This window comes from Mytilus californianus, unplaced genomic scaffold (assembly GCF_021869535.1).
Source record: "Mytilus californianus isolate M0D057914Y unplaced genomic scaffold, xbMytCali1.0.p SCAF_10, whole genome shotgun sequence".
Taxonomy (NCBI): domain Eukaryota; kingdom Metazoa; phylum Mollusca; class Bivalvia; order Mytilida; family Mytilidae; genus Mytilus; species Mytilus californianus.
Window position 1 is genome coordinate 1,072,941 of NW_026262582.1, and position 24,328 is coordinate 1,097,268.

The 24,328-nt window shown below is 33.5% G+C and overlaps 1 protein-coding gene across 2 annotated transcripts; it reads left to right on the forward strand.

The window, feature by feature from the left end:
- Positions 1 to 18,819: 18,819 nt before the first annotated feature.
- Positions 18,820 to 23,887, forward strand: LOC127717445 (transcription factor Sp5-like). 2 transcript variants are annotated; one of them, XM_052223086.1, is made up of 2 exons: positions 18,820 to 18,950; positions 22,722 to 23,887. In XM_052223086.1, the coding sequence occupies exon 2, from the start codon at positions 22,773 to 22,775 to the stop codon at positions 23,766 to 23,768; it is 996 nt and encodes a 331-aa protein (XP_052079046.1). In that variant the 5' UTR covers positions 18,820 to 18,950; positions 22,722 to 22,772; the 3' UTR covers positions 23,769 to 23,887. The 2 variants fall into 2 exon arrangements, with proteins under 2 accessions (XP_052079046.1, XP_052079045.1); XM_052223085.1 differs by lacking the exon at positions 18,820 to 18,950 and adding an exon at positions 18,959 to 19,154.
- Positions 23,888 to 24,328: the final 441 nt, after the last annotated feature.

Consider the following 24,328-nt stretch of genomic DNA (forward strand, 5'->3'; position numbering starts at 1 on the left):
TGTTATTGCAAGTTAGTCATATTTTCTGTGTAGCCAGGTCTTTTGAATTGTTTTTTCTATGTAGCCAAGTCAAATTAAAGTCGTATTTTCGAAGTAGCCAAGTCAAATTAAAGTCGTATTTTCGAAGTAGCATTTTCTAAGAAGCCACCTCAAAGCGAAGTCGTATTTTCTATTGAGTCACGTCGACTTGAATTCTATTTTCTATGTAGTCAGGTCAATTTGAATTATATTTAACTATTTAGCCAAGTTAAGTCAAAGTGAGGTAGCCAAATCATAGCGAGGTCGACATTTTTATGAAGGCAAGTGAAGTTGAAGTCGTGTTATCAATGAAGCCAAGTGAAATTGAAGTCGTATTTTTTTTCTCTTTCAATGGATTGAAGTCGGTCGTATTTTTAATGAGGCATAGTGAATTCAATTTCGTATTGTGTATGAAGTCCGACATCTTTGGTTGTCTATATCATTAAACAATCGGTCTAGATCTTTAATGAAGTATTCAAATTTTGAGACAGGAATGTAATTCATTTGTAAGACTTTTCATCTTAATGAAGAAAATAATGTGGTGTATCTTATTAACTGTTTTTACATATACAGAAGATTTTTTGTGTAATTCATTTTTTCCATATAAAGGGAGATAACTCAAATCATATAATGGATTGTACATTAAATTTACTATTTTTTTGTAAACCAAGAACAGTGACCCTAATTTTTTATTTCTATTTTCTGAAATGACTTTTAAACACCTATCTTTCCATGTTTTATTTTTAGTTTCTATAGTTTAGTTTTCTTTCTATTCGCACAAAAATAGCTTTTCTAAGATCTTTACAAAATCCAACAACGTTGCACAACCTGTAGCTTGGCAAACAGCTCAGTGGTACGTACTTTTTATCATATTTAAAAAAAAAGCTTGGTATTAGCTACATTTAGAGAAAGTAATAACAAATTTCATTGTTTTTAATTTCTCTTCTCTTTTTTTAATTAGCACGCCACCCTTTTTATTAATAGCAGTTAGGTCTCTCATTATCGAATTCTTTATACGACATCCTTTTTGTTTATAGTATATAATATATAAGGAAATTTAGTATATGATTGGCAAATAGACAACTATCCAAAATGAAGCGAATCTAAGCAACTATAGGCAACCTTTCGACCTTCAACAATGAACCCATGTAGCATGAGCACCTATAATAGTTCCCGACATGACAAAATGTTATACAAATCAAACGAACAATGAACGACCGGATTAATGACAAGACAATAAAAAAAAAAACAAATTATGACAGACAGCAACCAACGACAACCATTGAATAACAGGCTCCTGACTTGGGACAGGCACACATAGAATGCGGCGGGGTTAAACATAATTTGAACGCTCCCTCCCCATTACCCTGTGATAATGGCGTAAAAGCACAATAAAATAACAAACTGTATAAATCAGTAAGGCTTGACTCATCAGATCGACACGAAACACAAAAAACAACTAACATAAAGGCAAAAAACAACTAGCATAAAGGCAAAAAACAACTACAATGTAACATAAAGGCAAAAAACAACTAACATAAAGGCAAAAGACAATTTGGACTCGCCCTATCTAAACACGATGTAAACAGTGAGTTCTCTTTCGCATTCTCATTACGATACCCCTTTTATATATAAGTTAAGCCTCTCTACTTCTCCCCTTTTATATAGAAGTTAGGACTCTCTACTTCCCCACCTTTTATATAGAAGTTAGGCATCTCTCCTTCTCCCCCTTTTATATAGAAGTTAGGCCTTTCTCCTTCTTCCTTGTTCTTTATCAGACACCCCTCCTATTCACAGTAGTGTAGATTTTTTTTCTTTCTATCCGAACAGTTAGTCGTCCCTCTCTCTAATACTCGATATACATGACGGGGTTTACAGAATAGAGAATAACGCGTAGAAAAATAAACACAAACAAATTTACAATAAAAATAAAGAATAGAGATAGATGGGGATACCATGGATACTTAGAATTAAATAATCGTCCAAAATAAACAAAAGATGGAGCAAAATGGCCTACCATTAAATTATATACAGTAATAAATACCCTTCCCCTCTCAAAAAATTAAGATCCTCAAATAAAACCCCCATTTCATTTCAACATAGTTTTATAAAAATTTTTGTCTAAACGAGAACCGTGAAGTTGGCTTAACGATTCTATGATATTGTTGATATTAGTTTTTTCTATTTTTTTTCTGTAGTCTTCACCATGAACTATTCAAAAGACGGCATGAGTCATACAATAATCTCTCCCTTTGAACGTCAAGTATGTGTTGGTCTTTAATAATATTTGATTGGTTATTAATTTAGTCATGTTTTAGGTTATAAATCTTCTACTTAAGGAGATTTAATTCTATCACCTTTCATTCGGAACTCCCTCACAGGGGTGGTATCGAGCTTACTTTGTAAACTCCATATTAATTAACAAAAATACCGCAGGATGTTTAAAAGAAATAGGAATTATATTCTCAAAAAACATTCCTTTTGAACTGTCAAGCACGAAAGACGTTTATATTGTGGTTGGTTTGATAATAACCCGGTTAAAGTGATATGCCATGAATTCAGTCAGGTGCTAATCCCGCCTTGTCGCTAAACATCAAAGGAAATACCTGGTGACAAAAATCTTTTCTAATTAACCGTCTTTGCTAATATTTTCTTTTGGTATGTACTCAAATGTTTTAAACATTACAAAGCCTCATGGAAGGAAAATTAATATACCTTTGCTTCTATTCTTTCCTGTATCATATACACTTTGCTTAGATCTATTATTGAAATCTACGGGATAGATTTCTCTCTTTGATTTAAGATGAATGTCGACATAATGTGCCGTGCAAAGGGGCGGGAAACATCAAACAACGTTAGCTAAAAAGGGAGGGATACATCAAACAAAGTTAGCTAAAAAGTCTGAATATTCCACGCCTTCATTTCTCCTTTAGTATTTTATCTTGAAGGTCTGGATGGGGGTCTGGATGGGGGGTCTTTCTTTGCTTTATTCTTTAATTTGTTTAGTGTAATTTTTCTCTTTTGTTTTAATTTTTTGCCCATTATTTTCTATTCTTATATTTAAGCACCTCATTATTCTCTAATCGTTATTTTTTTGGCCTATTTTTCTCTATTTTTTATTTTGTTTTGTCCTTTATTCTTCACCTTTTCCTCATTTTTCTCTATTCAGTAATTCCCGTTTAGACCCTCATAAAGTATTTCATTCTTACGCCCATTACCACATTCAATTACGTTTAAACTTTATGATTTAAAGAGGTTGATGTGCTATGAAAGAGACTTGGATTTTAAAACAGAATTATACATTTTGATGTAATTCATTAAACAGATTGTAGGTTCAGATAACTATTTAACAGGTGGATAAAAGATGAGATATCTACACCAAAAGGAATATCTACACCAAAAGTAATATCTACACCAAAAGGAATATCTACACCAAAAGGAATATCTACACCAAAAGGAATATCTACTTGTAGTTCAGAAAGGTAGTCCCACGTTAGGCGCCTATAATTCAGTGGTTGTCTTAAGTCGGGAGCCTATAATTCAGTGGTTGTCCTAAGTCAGGATCCTAAAATTCAGCGGTTGTCCTAAGTCAGAAGCCTGTAATTCAGTGGTTGTCTTAAGTCAGGAGCCTGTAATTCAGTGGTTGTCCTAAGTCAGGAGCCTGTAATTCAGTGGTTGTCCTAAGTCAGGGGTCTGTAATTCAGTGGTTGTCCTAAGTCAGGACCCTAAAATTCAGCGGTTGTCCTAAGTCATGAGCCTGTAATTCAGTGGTTGTCCCAAGTCATGAGCCTGTAATTCAGTGGTTGTCCTAAGTCATGAGCCTGTAATTCAGTGGTTGTCCCAAGTCATGAGCCTATAATTCAGTGGTTGTCGTTTGTTGTTGAATATCATATTTGTTTTGTACATAAATCAGGCCGTTTGAATTATTTTACATGTCATTTCAGTGGTTTTTTTTAGCTTACTATGCGGTATGGGTTTTGCTCATTGTTGAAGGCCGTACTGTGACCTACAGTTGTTCACATCTATGTCAATTTGCCTCTGATAGAGAGTAGTCAGATTGGCAATCATACCACATTTTATTTTTATATTTACATGATGACTTTTCCCAGTATTTATTGTGTCGGAATTTTAGTAATTTAAATGGAATATTTATTATTTATGTAATGTATAACTTCAAAACAAAACCACACGAAAATTAGTTTTAACTGGGGTGTACAATTATATGCTGCATTTTGTTGGACAGAATCTTCATTTTGTATCCTGTCTCTGGCAAGATTATTAATTTTCTTAGGCCACCGTACTTATTTTCCACCCCCCCTTTGTAGATTAAACCTTACATTGACCTTTTAGTTTCTTTTACATGTACGTTCCCTGACTTTTAAATTAACAAATCAAACAGAAACATCAATTAAAAGTCGTCACAGATTAAATCTTCATACATCGTAACATATGCATGAAAAGAAGAAAAAAAAACAAACATCAATACATTTTTGATGTAAGCAGTATACCAATTATATAAACCCTAATGAAAGGCGGTAGAAATCATATTTAGATCGTAACGTCTCCTTCAAATCTCCATGCAGCCTTTTCTCTCAAACAACTTATTAAAAAGAGGTTTTTGAATTTTATCTTTCAAGCTAATAAATGCTCGTAAACTGCGATTTACAATGTATATCAGCGATCTAAACAGCTCTTCAAAGACCAAGACTTGTTTGATGGCTTAACTTGCACAAAGTCTCGTCACCACTTCAAAGAAGTTTGATCATATCAGTAGAAAATTAGGTATTACACTGGTTCATCATATATATCACTGTTATTCAAATGATGAAATATGTAGGCATCCTCCAATTTATAGTATAGAAGGTTGGAATGGATTATGTATATTTGGACTTGCTATACGAATTTTGATCCTTTCCTAAAATTTTTATACGATTTAGCACAGGTTTGTCGTACTTGCAATATTTTTATTTAAGCAGGGACATTTTGGGCATGATATAATGAAATGTCGAAATGGATGATAAAGTTCTAGAGTCGGAATTGTTTTTAAACAATTAAGTTTTACTTATGAGTTTGAATGTCCCTTTGGTATTATTCACCTCTCTTTTACGTTAAGTAGTTTACAGATTTATATTTTGCTGTGTATAACGATTTGATGATATGCACAATGTATTGCACAGCTCTAAGTATAATTGATATTCGGACAACAGAATTTGATGCATTATAAAGCGAATGCACGAGTGTTTGGAAACTAATACTGGGTGTTTTTTTGTAAACAATTATAATAGCCTAAGCCGTTTTTTTTTAAAGTGCTCTTTAAATTTGTTCTTTCGTTTTTTAATTCTTTAATTTAATTGTTAAAAAAATCCAGCATTCCGTTTCAACACGCCACACTTTAAAATACAAAATGCCTGAATATCATCATCTTCTGTTTAGTGAATACAAGTGTTTATCATTAACTGACTTATAACAAACAATTTTTCAATCAGTTGTGATGAATCATTACGTAAAATTGATGTTAGAAATTGGAAAATTAATAGAAAGGAATAATCAATTTAACTTTTAAAAACATGATAATTTTATTTGATGCAACTTCAAACGGACTTTTCAGACTTTTTAACATATGTTACTTCCGTTTGCAAGTATTGTCTTCGAATTCCGTTACTTTCATTTATTTGCTTTTATTACTTCACTCTGAATAAGATATATTTCTCCGTTTTGACTTTTCCATTTAATTTCTTTATTTAAAAAAAAACATAATTTCCGCTTTTGGTATTTCATTTTTTTCATTTTTAATAAGAGAAAAATTGTCTTTTCGCTATGGCATTTAATTTCTTCACTTTTAATAAGATCATTTCCCTCTTTTCGCTATGGCATTTAATTTCTTGAGTTTTAATGAAAAATCTTTCCCCCTATCGGCTTAGGCTTCATTTTCAAAGAGACGCTTCAACTTTTTGGCTAGGCATCTTATGTCTTCATACAACACGGTTAAAAATATCCGTGAACATATATATATATATATTCAACACGTGGCGTTTTGAAACTTGTTCCGAAAGTAAGCTAGCAAGCGTTTTTTGTTTGATTAATATTATATATAGCTGGGTATTACCTGGAAACTATTTGATGAGCTATCTTCTTATTGCTAGCACTGACTCTTTTATACTACTGACTAAAAATGTTATTGCGAAAAAGAAATTAATTCGCAGGTGCAGCTTGCGGATCCAGTCATTTAAAAAAAAAAGGGGGGGGGGGGGAGTCCAACATATACAAGTCATATAAAAAGGGGGCTTCGAAACATATGTCCCAATGCAAAAGCATTAGTTGTCAACCAAAAAAGGGTGGTTTTCAACAAAATGTCCCAATACAAAAGTATTAATTGTCAAACAAATAAGGGGGGTTTTCAACAAAATGTCCCAATACAAAAGTATTAGTTGTCAAACAAAAAAGGGGGGTTTTCAAGAAAATGACCCTATACAAAAGCATTAGTTGTCAAACAAAAAAGGGGGGTTTTCAACAAAATGACCCAATACAAAAGCATTAGTTGTCAAACAAAAAAGGGGGTTTTCAACAAAATGTCCCAATACAAAAGCATTAGTTGTCAAACAAAAAAGGGGGGTTTCCAACCAAATGACCCAATACAAAAGTATTAGTTGCAAAACAAAAAAGGGGGGTTTTCAACAAAATGTCCCAATACAAAAGCATTAGTTGTCAAACAAAAAAGGGGGTTCCAACCAAATGACCCAATACAAAAATATTAGTTGTCAAACAAAAAAGGGGTGTTTTCAACAAAATATCCCAATACAAAAGTATTAGTTGTCAAACAAAAAAGGGGGGTTTTCAACAAAATGTCCCAATACAAAAGTATTAGTTGTCAAACAAAAAAGGGGGGTTTTCAACAAAATATCCCAATACAAAAGTATTAGTTGTCAAACAAAAAAGGGGGTTTTCAACAAAATGTCCCAATACAAAAGCATTAGTTGTCAAACAAAAAGGGGGGTTTTCAACAAAATGTCCCAATACAAAAGTATTAGTTGTCAGTCAAAAACAAGAGGCTCTCAAGATCCTGAATCGCTCACCTGTAATTTTTTGCTTAAATCTTTCATCAATGATTATTTTTGCCTTTTAATATATATTAATGAGTGGCTTAAAAATTCCTTTGAGATGTTCTTTGTTTCTGTCATATTTTCTTCAAAAGCAAAGAAATACATTTTACCCCAATGTTCCATTTTAGCCATAGTGGCTATGTTTCTTGACGTACAAGAAAATAAAATACAAAATTTATACTAGATACTCTGAAACTCATTCAGCCCAAGTTTGGCTGAAATTGATTCAGCAGTTTCAAAGGAGAAGATTTTTTAAAGTAAGAAAACTAGATGAACAAATTGTGAAAAATTGTCTTTAAAGGGCAATAACTCCTTAAGGACACATTTGACAATTTTGGTCATTTAACTTATTTGTAGATCTTACTTTGCTGAACATTTTTGTTGTTGACAGTTTATCTTTATCATTAATAATATTCAAGATAATAACCAAAAACTGCAAAATTCCTTAAAATTACCAATTTAGTAGCAGCAACCCAACAATGGACTGTTAGATTCGTCTGAAAATTTCATGGCTGATAGAACTTGGCCTAATGAACATTTTAACCTCTCATCAGATTTGCTCTAATTGCTTAAGTGTTTGAGATATATTAACAAAAAATACATTTTACCCCTATGTTCTAATTTTAGCCATGGGGGCCATGTTTTTTTGACGAAACAGAAAATAAAACACAATCTTTATTCTAGATACCCTAAGGATCATCCAGCTTAAGTTTGGTTGGAATTGGTTCAGTAGTTTCAGAGGAGAAGATTTTTTAAAGTTAGAAAACATGATAAACAAATTGTGTAAAATTGTCCTCAATCGGCAATACTCCTTGAGGGGTCAATTGACAATTATGGTCATGTAAACTTATTTGTAGATCTTACTTTGCTGAACATATTTGCTGTTTACAGTTTATCTTTATCATTAATACCATTCAAGATAATAACCAAAAACTGCAAAATTTCCTTAAAATTACCAATTTAGTGGCAGCAACCCAACAATGGGTTATTAGGTTCATTTGAAAATTTCAGGGCTGATAGAACTTTACCTTATGAACACTTTTACCCCATGTCAGATTTGCTCTAACTGCTTTGGTTTTTGAGATATAAGCCAAAAACTGCATTTGACCCCTATGTTCTATATTTAGCCATGGTTGCCATGTTTTTTGACAAAACAGAAAGTAAAACACAAACTTTATTCTAGATACCCTGAGGATCATTCAGCTTAAGTTTGGTTGGAATTGGTTCAGTGGTTTCAGAGGAGAAGATTTTTTAAAGTTAGAAAACATGATAAACAAATTGTGTAAAATTGTCCTTAAAGGGCAATAGCTCTTTAAAGGGTCAATTTACAATTTAGTGGCAGCAACCCAAAAATGGGTTATTAGATTCATCTGAAAATTTCAGGTCTGATAGAACTATACCTTATGAACACTTTTACCCCATGTCAGATTTGCTCTAACTGCTTTGGTTTTTGAGATATAAGCCAAAAACTGCATTTTACCCCTATGTTCTATATTTTTAGCCATGGCGGCCATGTTTTTTGACGAAACAGAAAATAAAACACAAACTTTATTCTAGATACCCTAAGGATCATTCAGCTAAAGTTTGGTTGGAATTGGTTCATTAGTTTCAGAGGAGAAGATGTTTGAAATAGTTTACACCGGACGGACGACGACGACGGACGACGACGGACGCCAAGTGATGGCTAAAGCTCACAGTTCCTTCGGAACGGTGAAATAAAAAGGGGGTTCCAACAAATGTCCCAATCAAAAGCATTAGTTATCAAACAAAAAAGAGGATTCCAACAAAATGTCCCAATACAAAAGCATTGGTTGTCAAACAAAAAAAGAGGGTGTCAACCAAATGACCCAATACAAAAGCATTAATTGTCAAACAAAAAAGGGGGGTTTCCAACAAAATGTCCGATTCAAAAGTATTAGTTGTCAAACAATAAAGGGGGTTTCCAACAAAATGACCCAATACAAAAGTAGTAGTTGTCAAACAAAAAAGGGGGGTTTCCAACAAAATGTCCCAATACAAAAGTATTAGTTGTCTAACAAAAAAGGGGGTTCCAACCATATGTCCCAATACAAAAGCATTAGTTGTCTAACAAAAAAGGGGGTTTTCAACAAAATGTCCCAATACAAAAGCATTAGTTGTAAAACAAAAAAGGGGGTTCTAACCATATGTCTCAATACAAAAGCATTAGTTGTCAAACAAAAAAAGGGTTTCCAACCAAATGTCCCAATACAAAAGTAGTAGTTGTCAAACAAAAAAAGGGGTTCCAACCAAATGACCCAATACAAAAGCATTAGTTGTCAAACAAAAAAGGGGGGTTTTCAACAAAATGTCCCAATGCAAAAGTATTAGTTGTCAAACAAAAAAGAGGGGGGGGGGGGGTCCAACCAAATGACCCATTACAAAACTATTAGTTGTCAAACAAAAAAGGGGGTTCCAACAAAATGTCCCAATACAAAAGCATTAGTTGTCGAACAAAAAAGGGAGTTCCAACCAAATGACCCAATACAAAAGCATTAGTTGTCAAACAAAAAAGGGAGTTCCAACCAAATGACCCAATACAAAAGCATAAGTTTTCAAACAAAAAAGGGGGTTCCAACCATCTGTCCCAATACAAAAGTATAAGTTGTCAAACAAACAAGAGGCTCTCAAGAGCCTGAATCGCTCACCTGAATTTTTTTTCTGAATTCATTCATCAATCATGATTTATTTTTTTGCGTTTTATTTCGTACAATAACCCAACCACGGGTTGACAAATTGGTCTGAACATTTTGTTGCAGATAGATCTTAATCTATTCAATACTCCTGTCACTTTTGCTCTAACTGCTTTAGTTTGTGAGATATAGGACAAAAACTGCATTTGTCCCCTATATTCTGTTTTTAGCAATGGTGGCCATGTTTGTTGATGGAGCAAAACTTTGGATACAATTTATAAACAAGATACCCTAAGGAACATTCGGTTAAAGTTTGCAAGTATTTGGCCAAGTAGTTTCAGAGAAGAATTTTGAAAAAGTAATAGACGCACAAAAAAATATAAAAAAATTGTGTTTCAAGGGCAATAACTCCTTAAGGGGTCATTTGATAATTTGATCATGCTAACCCATTTGTAGATCTTACTTAGCTGAACATTTTTCTCATTTACACTTTCTTTCTATCTACTATAATTTTAAAAATAATAACAAAAAACTCTAAAAAACCCTTAAAATAAACTACTTCTGACAGTAACCCAACAATGGGTTCTCCAATTGGCCTGAAAAATTTCATAGCAGATAGATCTTGACCAATTCATCACTTTAACTCCCATCACGTTTGCTCTAATTGCTTTAGTTTTTGAGATATAAGCCAAAAACTGCATTTGACCCCTATGTTCTAATTTTGACAAAAGCGGCCATGTTTGTTGATAGATCAAAACTTCAGATACAATTTATAAACTAAATACCATAAGGAACATTCAGTTAATGTTTGAAGGTATTTTGCCCAGTAGTTTCAGAGGAGAAGATTCTTGAAATATTATACGACGACGACGACGACGACAGACGACGGACGACGACGGACGCCAAGTGATGGTGAGCTAAAAAAGGGGGTTCCAACAAAATGTCCTAATACAAAAGCATTAGTTGTCAAACAAAAAAGAGGATTCCAACCAAATGTCCCAATACAAAAGTATTAGTTGTCCAACAAAAAAGAGGGTTCCAACCAAATGTCCCAATACAAAAGCATTAGCTGTCAAACAAAAAAGAGGATTCAAACCATATGTTCCAATACAAAAGCATTAGTTGTCAAACAAAAAAAGAGTTTCCAACCAAATGACCCAATACAAAAATATAAGTTGTCAAACAAAAAGGGGGTTCCAACCAAATGACCCAATACAAAAGCATTAGTTGTCAAACAAAAAAAGAGTTTCCAACCAAATGTCCCAATACAAAAGCATTAGTTGTCAAACAAAAAGGGGGTTCCAACCAAATGACCCAATACAAGAGCATTAGTTGTCAAACAAAAAAAGAGTTTCCAACCAAATGTCCCAATACAAAAGCATTAGTTGTCAAACAAAAAGGGGTTTCCAACCAAATGACCCAATACAAAAGTATTAGTTGTCAAACAAAAAAGGGGGTTTTCAACAAAATGACCCAATACAAAAGCATTAGTTGTCAAACAAAAAGGGGTTTCCAACCAAATGACCCAATACAAAAGCATTAGTTGTCAAACAAAAAAGGGGGTTTTCAACCAAATGACCCAATACAAAAGCATTAGTTGTCAAACAAAAAAAGAGTTTCCAACCAAATGTCCCAATACAAAAGCATTAGTTGTCAAACAAAAAGGGGGTTCCAACCAAATGACCCAATACAAGAGCATTAGTTGTCAAACAAAAAAAGAGTTTCCAACCAAATGTCCCAATACAAAAGCATTAGTTGTCAAACAAAAAGGGGTTTCCAACCAAATGACCCAATACAAAAGCATTAGTTGTCAAACAAAAAGGGGTTTCCAACCAAATGACCCAATACTAAAGTATTAGTTGTCAAACAAAAAAGGGGGGTTTTCAACAAAATGACCCAATACAAAAGCATTAGCTGTCAAACAAAAAGGGGTTTCCAACCAAATGACCCAATACAAAAGGATTAGTTGTCAAACAAAAAAGGGGGGTTTTCAACAAAATGACCCAATACAAAAGCATTAGTTGTCAAACAAAAAGGGGTTTCCAACCAAATGACCCAATACAAAAGCATTAGTTGTCAAACAAAAAAGGGGGTTTTCAACCAAATGACCCAATACAAAAGCATTAGTTGTCAAACAAAAAAGGGGGTCCAACCAAATGACCCAATACAAAAGCATTAGTTGTCAAACAAAAAAAGAGTTTCCAACCAAATGTCCCAATACAAAAGCATTAGTTGTCAAACAAAAAGGGGTTTCCAACCAAATGACCCAATACAAAAGCATTAGTTGTCAAACAAAAAGGGGTTTCCAACCAAATGACCCAATACAAAAGTATTAGTTGTCAAACAAAAAAGGGGGGTTTTCAACAAAATGACCCAATACAAAAGCATTAGTTGTCAAACAAAAAAAGGTTTCCAACCAAATGACCCAATACAAAAGCATTAGTTGTCAAACAAAAAAGGGGGGTTTTCAACAAAATGACCCAATACAAAAGCATTAGTTGTCAAACAAAAAGGGGTTTCCAACCAAATGACCCAATACAAAAGCATTAGTTGTCAAACAAAAAAGGGGGTTTTCAACCAAATGACCCAATACAAAAGCATTAGTTGTCAAACAAAAAGGGGTTTCCAACCAAATGACCCAATACAAAAGCATTAGTTGTCAAACAAAAAGGGGTTTCCAACCAAATGACCCAATACAAAAGTATTAGTTGTCAAACAAAAAAGGGGGGTTTTCAACAAAATGACCCAATACAAAAGCATTAGTTGTCAAACAAAAAGGGGTTTCCAACCAAATGACCCAATACAAAAGCATTAGTTGTCAAACAAAAAAGGGGGGTTTTCAACAAAATGACCCAATACAAAAGCATTAGTTGTCAAACAAAAAGGTGTTTCCAACCAAATGACCCAATACAAAAGCATTAGTTGTCAAACAAAAAAGGGGGTTTTCAACCAAATGACCCAATACAAAAGCATTAGTTGTCAAACAAAAAGGGGGGTCCAACCAAATGACCCAATACAAAAGCATTAGTTGTCAAACAAAAAAGGGGGTTTTCAACCAAATGACCCAATACAAAAGCATTAGTTGTCAAACAAAAAGGGGGGTCCAACCAAATGACCCAATACAAAAGCATTAGTTGTCAAACAAAAAAGGGGGTTTTCAACCAAATGACCCAATACAAAAGCATTAGTTGTCAAACAAAAAAGGGGGATTCCAACCAAATGTCCCTATACAAAAGTAGTAGTTGTCAAACAAAAAGGGGATTCCAACCAAATGACCCAATACAAAAGCATTAGTTGTCAAACAAAAAAGAGGATTCCAACCAAATGACCCAATACAAAAGCATTAGTTGTCAAACAAAAAGGGGGGTTTTCAACCAAATGACCCAATACAAAAGCATTAGTTGTCAAACAAAAAAGGGGGGTTTTCAACAAAATGTCCCAATACAAAAGTATTAGTTGTCAAACAAAAAAGGGGGGTTTTCAACAAAATGTCCCAATACAAAAGTATTAGTTGTCCAACAAAAAAGGGGGGTTTTCAACAAAATGTCCCAATACAAAAGTATTAGTTGTCAAACAAAAAAGGGGGGTTTTCAACAAAATGTCCGAATACAAAAGTATTAGTTGTCAAACAAAAAAGGGGGGTTTTCAACAAAATGTCCCAATACAAAAGTATTAGTTGTCAAACAAAAAAGGGGGGTTTTCAACAAAATGTCCCAATACAAAAGTATTAGTTGTCCAACAAAAAAGGGGGGTTTTCAACAAAATGTCCCAATACAAAAGCATTAGTTGTCAAACAAAAAAGGGGGGTTTTCAACAAAATGTCCCAATACAAAAGTATTAGTTGTCAAACAAAAAAGGGGGGTTTTCAACAAAATGTCCGAATACAAAAGTATTAGTTGTCAAACAAAAAAGGGGGGTTTTCAACAAAATGTCCCAATACAAAAGTATTAGTTGTCCAACAAAAAAGGGGAGTTTTCAACAAAATGTCCCAATACAAAAGTATTAGTTGTCCAACAAAAAAGGGGGGTTTTCAACAAAATGTCCCAATACAAAAGTATTAGTTGTCAAACAAAAAAGGGGGGTTTTCAACAAAATGTCCCAATACAAAAGTATTAGTTGTCAAACAAAAAAGGGGGGTTTTCAACAAAATGTCCGAATACAAAAGTATTAGTTGTCAAACAAAAAAGGGGGGTTTTCAACAAAATGTCCAAATACAAAAGTATTAGTTGTCCAACAAAAAAGGGGGGTTTTCAACAAAATGTCCCAATACAAAAGTATTAGTTGTCAAACAAAAAAGGGGGGTTTTCAACAAAATGTCCCAATACAAAAGTATTAGTTGTCAAACAAAAAAGGGGGGTTTCCAACAAAATGTCCCAATACAAAAGCATTGGTTGTCAAACAAAAAAGGGGGTTCCAACCAAATGACCCAATACAAAAGCATTAATTGTCAAACAAAAAAGGGGGGTTTCCAACAAAATGTCCCAATACAAAAGTATTAGTTGTCAAACAAAAAAGGGGGGTTTCCAACAAAATGACCCAATACAAAAGTAGTAGTTGTCAAACAAAAAAGGGGGGTTTCCAGCAAAATGTCCCTATACAAAAGTATTAGTTGTCTAACAAAAAAGGGGGTTCCAACCAAATGTCCCAATACAAAAGTAGTAGTTGTCAAACAAAAAAGGGGGTTTTCAACAAAATGTCCCAATACAAAAGCATTAGTTGTAAAACAAAAAAAGGGTTTCCAACCAAATGTCCCAATACAAAAGTAGTAGTTGTCAAACAAAAAAAGGGGTTCCAACCAAATGACCCAATACAAAAGCATTAGTTGTCAAACAAAAAAGGGGGGTTTTCAACAAAATGTCCCAATACAAAAGTATTAGTTGTCAAACAAAAAAGAGGGGGGGGGTCCAACCAAATGACCCATTACAAAACTATTAGTTGTCAAACAAAAAAGGGGGTTCCAACAAAATGTCCCAATACAAAAGCATTAGTTGTCGAACAAAAAAGGGAGTTCCAACCAAATGACCCAATACAAAAGCATTAGTTGTCAAACAAAAAAGGGAGTTCCAACCAAATGACCCAATACAAAAGCATTAGTTTTCAAACAAAAAAGGGGGTTCCAACCATATGTCCCAATACAAAAGTATAAGTTGTCAAACAAACAAGAGGTTCTCAAGAGCCTGAATCGCTCACCTGAATTTTTTTTCTCAATTCATTCATCAATCATGATTTATTTTTTTGCGTTTTATTTCGTACAATAACCCAACCACGGGTTGACAAATTGGTCTGAACATTTTGTTACAGATAGATCTTAATCTATTCAATACTCCTGTCACTTTTGCTCTAACTGCTTTAGTTTGTGAGATATAGGACAAAAACTGCATTTGTCCCCTATATTCTGTTTTTAGCAATGGTGGCCATGTTTGTTGATGGAGCAAAACTTTGGATACAATTTATAAACAAGATACCCTAAGGAACATTCGGTTAAAGTTTGCAATTATTTGGCCAAGTAGTTTCAGAGGAGAAGAATTTTGAAAAAGTAATAGACGCACAAAAAAATAAAAAAAAATTGTGTTTCAAGGGCAATAACTCCTTAAGAGGTCATTTGATAATTTGATCATGCTAACCCATTTGTAGATCTTACTTAGCTGAACATTTTTCTCATTTACACTTTCTTTCTATCTACTATAATTTTTAAAATAATAACAAAAAACTCTAAAAAACCCTTAAAATAAACTACTTCTGACAGTAACCCAACAATGGGTTCTCCAATTGGCCTGAAAAATTTCATAGCAGATAGATCTTGACCAATTCATCACTTTAACTCCCATCACGTTTGCTCTAATTGCTTTAGTTTTTGAGATATAAGCCAAAAACTGCATTTGACCCCTATGTTCTAATTTTGACAAAAGCGGCCATATTTGTTGATAGATCAAAACTTCAGATACAATTTATAAACTAAATACCATAAGGAACATTCAGTTAATGTTTGAAGGTATTTTGCCCAGTAGTTTCAGAGGAGAAGATTCTTGAAATATTATACGACGACGACGACGACGACAGACGACGGACGACGACGGACGCCAAGTGATGGTGAGCTAAAAAAGGGGGTTCCAACAAAATGTCCCAATACAAAAGCATTAGTTGTCAAAGAAAAAAGAGGATTCCAACCAAATGTCCCAATACAAAAGCATTAGTTGTCAAACAAAAAAAAGGGGGTTCTAACCATATGTCCCAATACAAAAGCATTAGTTGTCAAACAAAAAAAAAAAAAGGGGGGAGGGGGTCCAACCATGTGTTCTGGTAATGTTTACTGTTATATATATTCCTGTGGACCTGTTACCTTGTGCACTAGCACGTTATAGACTGATTCAGCGTGTCGGTCTAGTGTAAAAAAAGTTTCATAACCATATTTTATAAACATTTTCTTGTCCTGATTTGCATGTTATATTTGCCACTGGACTTTCATCATCAATCGATCAACTTGCGCGCATATTTTTTTCTAAATCATTACGGAGAATGTGGCACAACATACTGTCTTCAACATCAGTATTAAAATTAGCAGATGTGGTATGATTGCCAATGAGACAACTATCCACTAGGGTTCAAATGACGAACAGATCACCATACGGCCTTCAACAATGATTGATTGTTGGTTGCTTAACGTCCAGTGGTAAATATTTCATGCATGTTCAGGACGACATATAAAACCCATACTGTATAGTCAGCTATAAAATTAATGAAAAATGTGAATTAATTCAAACAAGAAACATAACGGCATAATTTACACAATATAAATGTGACTAGGTTACTAGTTATAATATATCGGCGTATAACGTGTGCTTTTCCATGATATAAGAGAAAAATGTGTCGAATTGGTTTAAAAAAAAATTGAATAATTGAAATTTGGTTGATTTATGTCCGTGGTTTTTTTTTACCGTTTGTAAGTTGTGCAATAAAAACACCCATCCTAAATGTCTATTAACATCCTTTAGAGTTTTACCTTAAATACTCAAGAAATAATTGGTAAAGTTTATTTGTGATCTTCTAATAAGATAGGACTATATATCCCCTGTCGAGATCAAGTACACATAGGATCAATGTTGCTTTTAACTTTGTTGTTTGAAGTTGTATAATATTCAATAGACCAGCAGATTTATAAGATATTTGTTACAATCACTTTGTACAAGTGTCATATAGACTAAGTATTCTCTGGTGAGGTTACACAAGGGTGGAGCTTCTCCGGATAAAAGAGGGACACAAGGGTGGAGCGTCTCCGGATGAAATGGGGACACAAGGATGGTGGTTCTCCTGATAAGAGGGTTACACAAGGATGGAGCTTCACCGGATGAAAGGGTGACACAAGGATGTTAGTTCTCCTGATAAGAGGGTGACACAAGGCTATATGTTTTCCTGAGGGGGATATACTTAGATGGGTATTTGTCGGATGAAAGGGTAACAGAGGATAACATGAACAGGAACAAATATTTTTTCCGGGGGAACATAAGTGGATATGTTCCTGGTGAGCAGATGTAACAATATGCATGTTATACAGTGCATGGGGAAAATTTCAAAGTGTTGACACAGGGTGTACATTGACCTGCCTTGTGAAGGGAGGGGGAGGGGGTGTCAGGGGTAATTGGATTTAAAGACACACATACATAGGTAGGTATATTTTGCTGATTGAAGAAACATATCGGTCGAAGTTTTTCTTGTTATTGGAAGATATTGGCTCGGGGGAGGGGAGGGAGGTAAAATGTAGATTTTTTTTCTAAAGAAGAGGTAGCATAATGATTGCTGATAAACAAAGGAGTATTTCGTGTCAAGTGAGTGTGTCTCGTCATTGAGCATTAAAAAATCCTTTCAACAACTCTTTCAGGGATTCGTACGTGAACTGCTGTAGGGCAAAAGTACCAGCTGTATCAAACATTCAGCCGATCTATCAACAAGGAATACAACTGGTGCATTCGTTATTTTAACATCAAAGAGAGTTATGCCACTTTTAAAGCAAAACAATGTTCGTAAAGATATCATTTCCCCCCTTAAATTTGCCATCAGATGACTAAAGAAAAAGTATATCAGAAGAGAAAACCACATTTGACGAGTTACCATTGGAAAAATATAGGCATCCAATTATTTGTTTTATATTTGATGAGCTTGTTTTAATTGCTAAAAGAAAACTTCTCTAATATTATTTGTTCTTATTTATGCACAAGAAAATATAGATTGAAAATTGCATGAAATGTTTCCTCATTTCATGCAATATGTGTATACCAGCACGCAATTATGAATTCATTACATTGATAATATACCTAATTGACAAGTATCTTTTAATTTTATACATTCCGTTATACTGAGCAAATTTGAGGGTTTTTAAAATGTTTATTTTCTGGGGTAAACAATCATGGGATATAGTCCTTTCCTTCCATATGTTAATGTTGGACATGTTCATTCTCTTACGTATTGCTTATATATCTGACGCCCAAATTATGCATGAAATATTGATCGCTGAACATCTTGCAAACAATATTTAACCAAAGCAATACAGTTATCTCCTAAATGTGTAGCCACGATATAGCAAACAGTGCTGAAAGTGGCATTAATCCCCAATCAATCAATCCTAAAACAATACACTGAAAAAATAGACAGTATATCTTTTGTATAGACATGGATAGAAATGAGACACTAATTTGGAATTTCATCTACAATATAATGTGATATATAACAACAAAGATTGAGTCGGTAATTCCTTACTACAAAGTACGTATCTAACCATCGGCTCCTCAGATATACACTTTATCAAGTAACATTTAACAAACCCACTTCATCAATCGGATATCTTATATACAAACCTCAAAAGAATCAAGATTTGAACAGGTAAATGAAATATATACCACGTGCCTTTTACACCTGAATAAAGTGTCGGTAAATTCCTTTGATGTTTTAGATCCAATTATTTATATGTGTAAACTCGCCGCGAGGCGATTAGTTTCCCGCCCCGGACAACCTCAGAAATAACAATACATAATCGCAGCTATTATACGTGTCAACAAACTTTCTTAAGAAGCATATGGGCTGAAAGGATTTAATTTCCTAAAACCCTCCTTAATATTGATTACAATTGGCCGGCGGTAAACATCAAAGAGATAATAACACGATACGATTGGTTGACGGAAGATCTAAGGTAATAAGTTTAATACACTATTTCATGAGAAAAATGCGGAGTTTTGGGAGGAGAATATACATTTTAACGAGCTATTACACATTTAATGTCGTTGTATATTGCCAAAAATCACACTTAGGTATTTAGATGTCTGTGGAAAAGTTGGAGTAATTATTAATCATGGCTACGGTTATTGCTACACCTCAAGCTCTTCATTATTTTCCGGTAAGATTTGAAATATTTATTAAACGTATTATGATATTAATTAATATGAATTTTAACTGTAGTTCATTAATAGGGATCTGCTTATTTCCTCTAACAACACGTTAATTATTATTTTTTTAACAAAAATGACAAATTGATGAAATTTTTCACTTTGTAATGCTATTAGAAATATATAACACCACTTATGGATCAATTGATTTATCAATTTAGGAATTAGTTTTTCTATTGAACAAAACAAAAAATATTAAAAACAAAAATGAAATGTTTTTTTTTTATTTTTTAATCTTTACTTGATAACCACTAAAGAATTCACTAATTAATTGATTGTTTAGTTTTATTTAATCCATTTCATTTTTTTATTGATTGAATAATCAATTGCCTGTTGTGTTTCAAATAATTGGTTGAAGGTGGTGTGGGTGTCAATAATTAAAAACACCCAACGAGGCAGCTTACCCCCCAAACATCATTTATTGTATTTTTAAATTTAACATAATTTTTTTTTATTAAAAGTTAATTTATAACTTGTCAAGATTCTTTTTATTTCAAGAATAAATTAGTATTATCTAACAAAGCGCGTGACATTAGTATGTGATGACATCACTGCGCGTGACGTTAGATGACATAACCGCCGCGTGACCCTGTTGAATGATTATTATGGGATACTAATTGGTTCATTACGAGTATCAGTAAAACAAATTTTACAGAAGGCTGCAATAAGAAATGAAATGTTAAATGAATTAATTCTGTTTTCTCATTATTGTAGCAATCAATTGTGTGCGGTATTTATTTTATAAAATATACATGATTTTGTTTGGCAAAAAAGGACAATTGAAGGACTTTTAATTGCTTTAAAAGTTATCATAAACATGATTTCCCATTGTGTGATGGTATACATTTATTGTGAAGATACTCAAATTTTGATTGTAAAGGAATAATTGGGTAAATACATCTATATATACGTATAAATAAATAATTTGTCCCAGATGACGTAAATGAATTGACACATTAAAATATTTGTATAAACTGCATCATTTAGAAAGTATTAGATCAGTAATTTAAAGCTCCTGTTTGAGCATTATAATATACTTTTTAACAGGTTTAAATTAGGGTAATTTGTGTATTATAGGTGGCCTCTAATTTTTGTTTTTTGTCTTTTTTTTTAATAAGAATGAATTACATTGTTGAAGACCATATATTTTGCGTATATATTAGAATAATGGCCAAAATGCAAAATAATGCATGTGTTATTATAAGTATTGAGCATTGGTGTAGGGTTTTATTGATATAAAATGTTGATTCTATTTACTGAATGTAATGAGATGATGTACATTTAAATACCACTTTTTCATATTTAGAATATGTTTTTGGGTGTGCAATGTCATTGTTTTAGAATTTGAAAGTATAACATATTATGTTCAAAGGGATTAATTAGGGAAGCATAGATATCATTGCTGTTGTAAATATAATGGACATCCCCAATTAAACAATGTTGTTGGTAAATGCAGTGAGAAACAAAATTTGTTTTCATATTAAAATTAAATGAATATTTTAAAGTTTCAAATTAAATAAAAGTACAAAATGGCTGACACACGGAATTTTGGAAACAGACAATTAAACATCTAGTCAAGGTTTAACGGTATATGAAATATAATTTACCTATATGACTAATTTATCTATTTAAGAAACAAAATCCATGTTAAAATTGGAAAAAATTCTAAAAGATTTAAATTCTCACGTCGCTGTTTAATGTGATGAAATAGTTCGTAGGAATTTAATATATTTTATACACATTTTGCTATAACTTATTCAAATAAATATCAATTTTGCCTTCCCGAAAACATCAAAGCGCGACCTTTTACCCATATAGGTTATCTTTATATAAACGCAGGAAACCTAATTGAAACATAACAGTTGAGCTAAATGTTTGTAAATATGCCTTTGGTAAAAAGGTGTCGAATTAATAATATGTATATTAAGTGTGAAAACACGGCGTGAAATCGCACCTGTTATACACCCAATGAGTAATTATTAAATGTGAACATTTTACAAAGCGAGGGAACAGTTAGAACTTGATTCTCCCTTGTTGTATCTTTTATCTTTATTTTAGGAGACCTGAACATGCATGAAATATTTGCCACTGGACGTTAAGCAACCAACAATCAATATTTTAGTAGAAAATCATATATATTGTAATATTTTATTTAAATCCGATGGAATTCTTTCAAAAAACCTCCATGTCCATTTTACTCAACCATTTAAGCCTTCAATGTTGCATCCAAAGTCAGTTGAATACTTTCGTACATTTTTGATACAAATATATTTTTTGAAAGAAACTTAATATATCAAAAACGAATATGGGCTTTTAGATGTTGAATTACTATTTTACTGCCCTTTAAAAGAATATAGACCACACACAGTCATAAAATATTTGTATTAAAAATATTTCGCTTGTACGATAACTAATTTAGCGTATTAATATTGTCACTTGATTCCATGTTAAACCTATTTATATTAAAACTAATTACATGAGATTTAAAATAATTATATAAATTGATCAAAGTAATTAAACAAAATTATGAAACATTTCATTTCCATAATAACCATACCTATGTATTTTATAACAAACTTTAGTTTCGTTAGAAAAATAAAAAAAAGTTTTGGGTTGGGAGATTTTTTTTTGTGGCGATGGGCAAGGGTAGGCCTGGGGGGGGGGGGGGGGGGGGGGGGGGGTTGGGGGGGCGGGGGGGGACATGTAAATCCTGAAATCCTGCTTCGAAATTCGAAATTCGGGTGGTATCAAGTTTGAAATTCGAGACTTGAAATTCAATAAACGAGATCGAATTCAATGGTTGATAGAGTCAATCCGAAGATATCTCTTTTGAACTTTCACAATATCAAATTTTCCTTCAAAGAAAGATTGTTTTGTATAAAGATGAGTAGGAGGGAAATATTGTTCTTTATTATTTTTGTTTTTCTTTACATCTCGAATATCTTGATTCTGTTCCTGTCTAACATATTCTTCTTTACATAGGAGGTCACGTGTCAGCCTGCTCGCCTCTATGTCGACCAAAGCAAGGACTTGAAATAATAATTTGCTGCTCCTCCGCTAAGCACGAATTTTAGAAGTAAGAACACTGAGGGTTTACTCTTAGTCAGAATACTGTGTCTGGGTAAGGTGACACGTCTCTTTCTGAATGGTACGTTCTGATAATCATACGACTCGGCGTGTCGATGTAGAACAAGACATGGTTCATCTTCACATCTTTGCACGTTCTTGTTTTGTTATGCAAGTTATATACGCCAGTGGAAGCTTTACATCCATCCATCCCCACATTCATCTCGGCCAAACAACTTTGCAGAACCCAGTACGGTATAAATGATTATACTAATGCTGTTTTGTTTTCGTTCTGAATATGCATGAAATATTTTCCACTGGCCGTTGAACAAACAGTCATCTGTCAATTATTCTACTGGACATTTTTGTTTTTCATAATTGTCTTAGTTTACTTTATTGAGCAATTTGTTTTGAAAATTTACTCAATATAATTCCATTTCTTTTTATTTTAGAGCCATGTAGCAGAAAATTTTGGAAGTGAACTTCGTTATTTATGCGCAGATATGCCTCCTCCCCAACGGATTAATTGTGATCAAAGACTTGTTCAACCATCACCTAATAGTATGCAAACTAACTGGCAATGTAATAGTTTACCGGAAATGACATCACAAATGAGACCACCATTACACCAGCTTACCCAACAAATCAACTCACAAAACTATCACGATATGAAACTTCAAAGAGAAATGCAATTACAGAGGGAACACTTCAGTTATGAAATGCACCAAGCGCGAATGCGCCATGAAAACATGATTGCAACAAGAGGACAAATTATTCAGCCGACTTCTAATGTTTTGTTACGATCACCACAACTGACACCATTGCCATCACCTGGAATGTCGATATCTTCACAACAAATGTCTCCACCAGCTGCATCGGAAGCTGAAATACCATGGTGGAGCGTGCAGTCTCCCCAAACTCACTTACCGGAAATGAAACTTTTTGGAGCATCTGAGATAGCTGTGTCAGGTAGAATTGGGGACATACAATACCGAAATCAGCTTGCTAGTATGCTTCAAAATGTAAGGCCGATAATAGCACCAACCCGACGGTGTCGTCGCTGCAGATGTCCAAACTGCCAAAATTCTAAAGGATCTGACAACCCTTCTAAAAAGAAGCAACATATTTGTCATATACCCGGATGTGGAAAGGTTTATGGTAAAACGTCACATTTAAAAGCACATTTACGATGGCATTCGGGTGAACGTCCATTTGTTTGTAACTGGCTGTTTTGTGGAAAAAGTTTCACAAGATCTGACGAACTTCAACGACATTTGCGAACTCATACGGGTGAAAAGAGATTTGGCTGTAAAGAATGTGGTAAACGATTTATGAGAAGTGACCATTTGAGTAAGCATTTAAAAACACACGATACAAAACGCTTAAAAGATCAAGAAACGGAAGTTGAAAGGGACCTATCAGAAGACGAAGATGTTGATGTGGATGGCATTGATGATGAGTCCGACAGTTTCGACGACAGTGTCGAAATCTCTTCTTGAAAAGTGTAAATAATCTCATACAAAAGTGCTGTATGGAAACTAGTGCTTTTTTATTGCTTTTTTAAGTTTTGTTTTTCAAATAAATATTTATTTAGATAAACTTTAAAGAATGCATTTCATATCTTGTTAAAGATTATTTTAGACGAACAGTTATGTTTAAGTCGACACAAATCTATGGTTATCACTCAAGTGAAATGTTTTCCTTACATGTAAATTGTCGTGGATGGCGTAGACGATGATTCCGACACTTTGGAAGTCTCTTCTTGAAAGATGGATGAAAAATTTTGTCCTGCATTTTTTTTCTAGTTGTAATCTATCCTGGTTTTTTATTTTTCACTCTATTTGGTCCTGCCTTTTTTTTATTAGTTTATCCTGACTTTTTTTTACATAAATTGTCGTCCTGCCTTTTTTTCCAAGTTGCTCATCCTGCCTTTTTTTTACTCAAAACTCCTGTCCTGCCTCTTTTTTCAAATTTCATCCTAGCCCCATAAAAATCAAATGGTAGCTCCCTTAGATAAATTTTAAGGACTGCATATTATCTCGTGCGGTGGACTGTTAGT